General features: G+C 54.0%; 1 protein-coding gene across 1 annotated transcript; it reads left to right on the forward strand.

Annotated features, from left to right (window-relative positions):
* HMGN2 (high mobility group nucleosomal binding domain 2) lies at positions 1 to 6,091 on the forward strand. Its single transcript, XM_038758582.1, has 6 exons — positions 1 to 168; positions 3,141 to 3,185; positions 3,779 to 3,808; positions 4,063 to 4,113; positions 4,478 to 4,573; positions 5,122 to 6,091. Exons 1-6 carry the CDS (start codon positions 154 to 156, stop codon positions 5,155 to 5,157), a joined length of 273 nt encoding a protein of 90 aa, XP_038614510.1. The 5' UTR covers positions 1 to 153; the 3' UTR covers positions 5,158 to 6,091.

Genomic DNA, 6,091 nt, shown 5'->3' on the forward strand with positions numbered 1-6,091 from the left:
GTGAAATCCGGTTCTAACCGGTCCGGGGCTCCCAGCGCTATAAAAACTTTATAAACCCCCCGGAGCCCGAGCAGTGCGAGGAGGAGGACGCGGGAGCGACCCCCGGACCGCCCGGACCCCGCCGACGCGCCCGTGCCCGCCAACGCCACCATCATGCCCAAGAGAAAGGTACGGGGCGGCAAGGCCTGAGGCCGCCCGCCCGCTGAGGCGAGGCGGCGGGAGGGAAAAGGACCCCCCGCCCCGGGGCGGAATTGGGGGGGGGGGGGGTCCGTCGACGACCCCCAAGCCTGAGGCGGGAGGAGCCGCGGGGCCCCAGCCGCTCCCCCTCCCCGGCTGAGGTGCGGGGGCCATATTGGAGGAGCCATGTTGGCGGCTGTTTCTCGCCCCTCACCCGTCCATTCCCGTCCCCCCCCCCTTCCCGTCCCCCCCCCCCATTATCCCGGGCCGTCGATTCAAACGGGAAAAGGCGGGAAGCGAGGGGGGGGGGGGCCCGCGCTGCCGCCCCAAACCGCCTCGCGGGGCGGGGGGCGGGGCCAACCGTCCGCCCGGGCGGGGGCGGGGCCGCCACCACGTGGTCCGGCCCCCAGGCGCGCCTGCGCACTGCCGCCCCGCCGGGGAAGGCTTCTGCGCGTGCGCGCGCCCCTACTCGACGGCTGCCATGGCAACCGGCGCCCAGGGCTGTTCCCGCCCCCCCCCATCGTGCGCGCGCGCGCGCGGAGGTTTGTTTGCATTCATTCATTCATTCATTCAGTCGTATCTATTGAGCGCGTCCTGTGGGCGGCCCCTTGGCTCATTCATTCCCTCATGCAGCCGTATTCATTCATTCATATTTATTGAGCGCTTCCTGTGGGCAGAGCACCGTACTAAGCGCTTGGGAAGTACAATCAATCGTATTTATTGAGCGCTTACTGTGTGCAGAGCACTGTACTAAGCGCTTGGGAAGTACAATCAATCGTATTTATTGAGCGCTTACTGTGTGCAGAGCACTGTACTAAGCGCTTGGGAAGTACAAGTCGGCAATCAGTCGTATTTATTGAACGCTTACTGGGTGCAGAGCACTGTACTAAGCGCTTGGGAAGTACAAGTCGGCAATCAATCAATCAGTCGTATTTATTGAGCGCTTACTGGGTGCAGAGCACTGCACTAAGCGCTTGGGAAGTACAAGTTGGCAATCAATCCATCAGTCGTATTTATTGAGCGCTTACTGTGTGCAGAGCATTGTACTAAACGCTTGGGAAGTACAAGTTGGCAGCATAGAGAGACGGTCCCCACCCAACAGTGGGCTCACAGTCTAGAAGGGGGATTCATATTTATTGAGCGCTTACTGTGTGCAGAGCACTGTACTAAGCGCTTCGGAAGTACAATTAATCGTATTTATTGAGCGCTTACTGTGTGCAGAGCACTGTACTAAGCGCTTGGGAAGTACAGGTTGGCAGCATAGAGAGACGGTCCCTACGCAACAGTGGGCTCAGAGTCTAGGAGGGGGATTCATATTTATTGAGCGCTTACTGTGTGCAGAGCACTGAACTAAGCGCTTGGGAAATCAATCAATCGTATTTATTGAGCGCTTCCTATGTGCAGAGCACCGGAATAAGCGCTTGGGAAGTCCAAGTTGGCAACATATAGAGACGGTCCCTACCCAACAGTGGGCTCACAGACTAGAAGGGGGATTCATATTTATTGAGCGCTTACTGTGTGCAGAGCACTGAACTAAGCGCTTGGGAAGTCAATCAATCAATCGTATTTATTGAGCGCTTCCTATGTGCAGAGCACCGGACTAAGCGCTTGGGAAGTCCAAGTTGGCAACGTATAGAGACGGCCCCTACCCAACAGCGGGCTCACAGTCTGGAAGGGGGAGGTAGACAACAAAACATATTAACAAAATAAATAAAATAGTAAATTCATTCATTCAATCAATCGTATTTATTGAGCGCTTCCTGTGTGCAGACTAAGCGCTTGGGAAGTACAAGTTGGCAACGTATAGACAACAAGTTGGAAGTACAAGTTGGCAACGTGAGCCCAACAGCGGGCTCACAGTCTAGAAGGGGAAGGCAGGCAACAAAACAAAACCTATTAATAAAATAAGTAGAATAGTAAATTCATTCATTCAGTCGTATTTATTGGATGCTTCCTGTGTGCAGACCACTGGACTAAGCGCTTGAAGTACAAGTTGGCAACTTGTACGCAACGTATAGAGACTGTCCCTACCCAACAGCGGGCTCACAGTCTAGAAGGGGGAATATTTACTGAGCACTTCCTGTGTGCAGAGCACTGTACTAAGCGCTTGGGAAGTACAAGTCGGCAACATAGACGGTCCCTCCACAACAACGGGCTCAGTCTAGAAGGGGGAGACGGACAACAAAACAAAACAGGTAGACAGGTATATCTGTACGTATTTACTCTAATTAATGATGTGTATAGAACTATAATTCTGCTTATTCTGACGATTTTGACACCTCGAGGGATTTTAAGGGATGCTGCAGCTGTTGGTCCCGCCTCATGTTGGGGCACCCGAGCCCGGCGGATCTCCCCGCCCGTCATTCCCCTCCTTTTAATAACAATAATGAGGGTTTTTGTTAAGCGCTTAGTGCAGTGCCCTGCACACAGTAAGTGCTCAATAAATACGATTGAATGAATGAATGAATGATAGGGCTTCCTGGCCTTGTGTATAGCGCCCTCTCCCGGTGGGTGGGGGTGATGCCAGAGGGTTGACCCCCCTCTAGACTGTAAGCCCGTGTGGGCAGGGATTGTCTCTGTTGCCGAATTGCACTTTCCAGGCGCTCAGTACGGCGCTGTGCACCCAGTAAGCGCTCAGTAAATACAGCAGCATGAAGGAATGAGCTGGGGGGACCTCCACGGCCCTCCGAGGGTCTGGAGGTACTGGTAATTCGGCCTCGGGATGGCGAATTGTACTTTCCAAGCGCATAGTACGGTGCTCTCTACATAGGAAGCACTCGAGAAATACGATTCAGTGAATGATGGCTCCGTTTTTACGGCTCGGACTAGAGTACGTCCGCTGCTCAAACACCCCTCCCGGGTTACTTTGTGGGGAGGCCGACAGGTGGTCGTGCAGGTGCTTGAGACTGCTTCTCTTCAACTGTGCCTTACGTGAGATTTTACGTGTGTGCGTTTTGTTGCAGGCCGAAGGAGACGCTAAGGGTGAAAAAGCCAAGGTTAAGGATGAAGTAAGTCTCGCTGTCCGTACTTTTGAGGATTTGCAAGCCCCAAGTCTTTAATCCTCTCAGCCGCTAAAAGTACCTAGATGAGGAGAAGCCTCGTTTCGAGGCCTTTTTTTGCTTGGCAACACTCGCCAAGTAAACCCAGTCCTTTGGCCACTCTGTTCCAGAATGGAGCGCACTGGGAAGTCCTTGGGTATGGGCTCCGGTCAGGAACAGTGTGGCCTAATAGATAAAAGCAGGGGCCTGAGAGGCAGAAGGATCTGGGTTCTAATTCTGACTACGCCACTTGGCTTCTGTGTGACCTTGGATAAGTCACTTCTGTGCTTGTTACCTCATCTGTAAAATGGGAACTAAGACTGTGAGCCTCATGTGGGACATGGACTGTGTCCAACCTGATTAGCTTCTGTCTACTCCAGTGGTTATTACAGTGCCTGGCACACAGCAACAATTTAAAAAAAGAATGAGGGGTGGGGGGATGGACCATTCAAGGTTCATGAGGCCCAGGGGAGTCATTTCCCCCCTTTTTTTTTTTTCCACTTGAAAGTATTCTACCTTCCGTGTTTGGCTGATGAACTAACTTTCTCCATTCTCTTTGGCAGCCCCAGAGGAGATCAGCGCGGTTGTCTGCTGTGAGTATCCGGGCATTTCCCTGGGTCTGAAGGGTGGGGATTTCTACTGGACCATCTGGTGGCCCTCGTAGGGGTGGAAGCCCACCTTGTTCTGGGCAAGTCACAAATAGAGGTCCCACCCCACGGCCTGAAGCTGCTCAATTCCAAGCCAGTGAGTGGCCGCGTGGTTCCCAATGATCACTTGTCGCCCCTGGGGCCGGGTCCAAAGTGTAACTCTGCCACTCTTCTTTTTTCTCCTACATAATTATAATCAGAAACCGGCCCCACCCAAGCCAGAGCCCAAACCGAAAAAGGCACCCGCAAAGGTGAGTGCTAGGGTTTTCAGGGGCTGAGGAGCACGGGAGCAGCAAATGTGTCTGATTTCTGTGTAGTGGAGGGCAGCCGTGCCCAGTGGCCTACACCGGATGCCCCTTCCCGACAGTGCCAGACTGGCAGCAGAGCGGGTGGGATGAGGGGTTTTCAAAGAGCCGAGCCTTCCCGGGACTCCCGAGTTGGCATTTGCGCCGAGGGGCGCGTACATTGTGCTGGGCGTCCCCTAGGCCGTGGGTTTTCCTGGAGCCATTCCGGGGTTGGGGTCCCCGCCAGGGTGGGCGCCAACCCGCCCTTTCGGGCCTCAGTTTCCACCTGGCTCGGCGAGTAACGCCCCCGCCCTGTCCTGACTCTTGGCAGAAGGGGGAGAAGTTACCCAAAGGGAAGAAGGGGAAGGCTGACGCCGGAAAGGACGGCAACAATCCTGCAGAAAACGGAGATGCCAAAACAGAGCAGGTACGGTGGGCGGGGGCTCACTAAACCCAAGTGCTTGTCGACGTGCGCGCGTGGTGGGGGGGTGTGCCAGGACCACAGAGGCCAGCACAGGCCCCACTGACCATGGTGGTCTCCTCACGGGCTCCGCTTTGGTGGATCTGTGTCTTCGGACTGGCTCCCCAACTCCTCCAGCAGTTTCTAGTCTGCCTCTGAAGCCATCAGTCATTTATTGAGCATTTCCTATGTCCAGAGCACTATACTAAGCGCTTGGGGGAGGACAAGAGAATGAATACATTCCCTGCCCACAATGAGCCGACAGTCTAGAGGAGTCGGGGCCTGCTCGTATCCCAGCCGGTTCTCTCTCCTAGATACCAGGAAGAGTCACACACCTTCAGGTGTCATTCCCCTCAGCCACACTCTTAATCCTAAAGTCACCGAGCGGTCCGTCGTGCCATGGCGGGGGCTAGGAAGGGTGGGCAAACTGGCTGTTGAAGGAACTCCCGTCCCCTTGGGGAGAGCGCACAAGTCCCTAAGCTTAACCATTCTGTCGGCTCTTTCTTTCGTTTCAGGCACAGAAAGCTGAAGGTGCTGGAGATGCCAAGTGAATTGTGTGAATTTTTGATAACTGTGTACTTCTGGTGACTGTACAGTTTGAAATACTATTTTTTATCAAGTTTTATAAAAATGCAGAATTTTGTTTTACTTTTTTTTCTTTTCCTTTTTTTTTTTTTAAGCTATGTTGTTAGCACAATGCTTCGTTGATGTCTGGGGTGGGGGCGGGCCGGGGAGGGCCAATCTCACCGGTCCACTGTCTCCGAAGGCAGGTTGCAATGGAAAGGGGAGTTTTCCAACCTGTCTTTTGAGAGGAGGAGTGTCCGGAGAGCGAGCGAGTCTCCGGTACTCCCAACACGTCATACACATCGGCAGCCACCCCAGGGGGATGCCGGGGGTTGGGGGGGGCACTCTAGGAGACAGGAATTTCTAAGATTCCGGTTCGACCACCCTCTTCCCCCTCCCCACGTCTGCTGTGTCAACGTAGAGCTCGCTCCCCCAGTGCCAGAAGCCTGACGGGACCTCTCCCTCCCACCCATCCATCCACCCACCCACCACCAAATTTGAGCTTGTTGGGTCCCGGGGCGTCGGCCGATCTGGACTTCCCGGCTGGCCGCTGAGGTGGGGTGTAAGGCCAGGGAGAGCAGGCGCAGTAGTTTCCCTTTTTATAGTGTGGACCTTCTACTAAGAATTCTGCAGTTTTACTTTTGTTTCCTCAAAGTCAGGGTAGGCTCGTGAAAAGTTGTTAAACAACATGCTCAGTGTGAACGTGTCCACCCTCACTCTAAACTTTCCCCGTTCAAAGTAGGAGATGAAGGCTCTTCATTGGTTTTCTAGTGACTTGACGTTTGCGATAGCCCGAGGAGGAGGAGGAGAGCTTGAAAGTTGTTGTATACTGGGTGCAGAGTGTAGCCCATGTTCTGCCTGAATTACCATGATTGTTTATGAAAAGTACCTTTAATAAAGCTGCATACCGTTTGGCTTGGA

This window comes from Tachyglossus aculeatus, chromosome 16 (assembly GCF_015852505.1).
Source record: "Tachyglossus aculeatus isolate mTacAcu1 chromosome 16, mTacAcu1.pri, whole genome shotgun sequence".
In the NCBI taxonomy this organism is placed as follows: domain Eukaryota; kingdom Metazoa; phylum Chordata; class Mammalia; order Monotremata; family Tachyglossidae; genus Tachyglossus; species Tachyglossus aculeatus.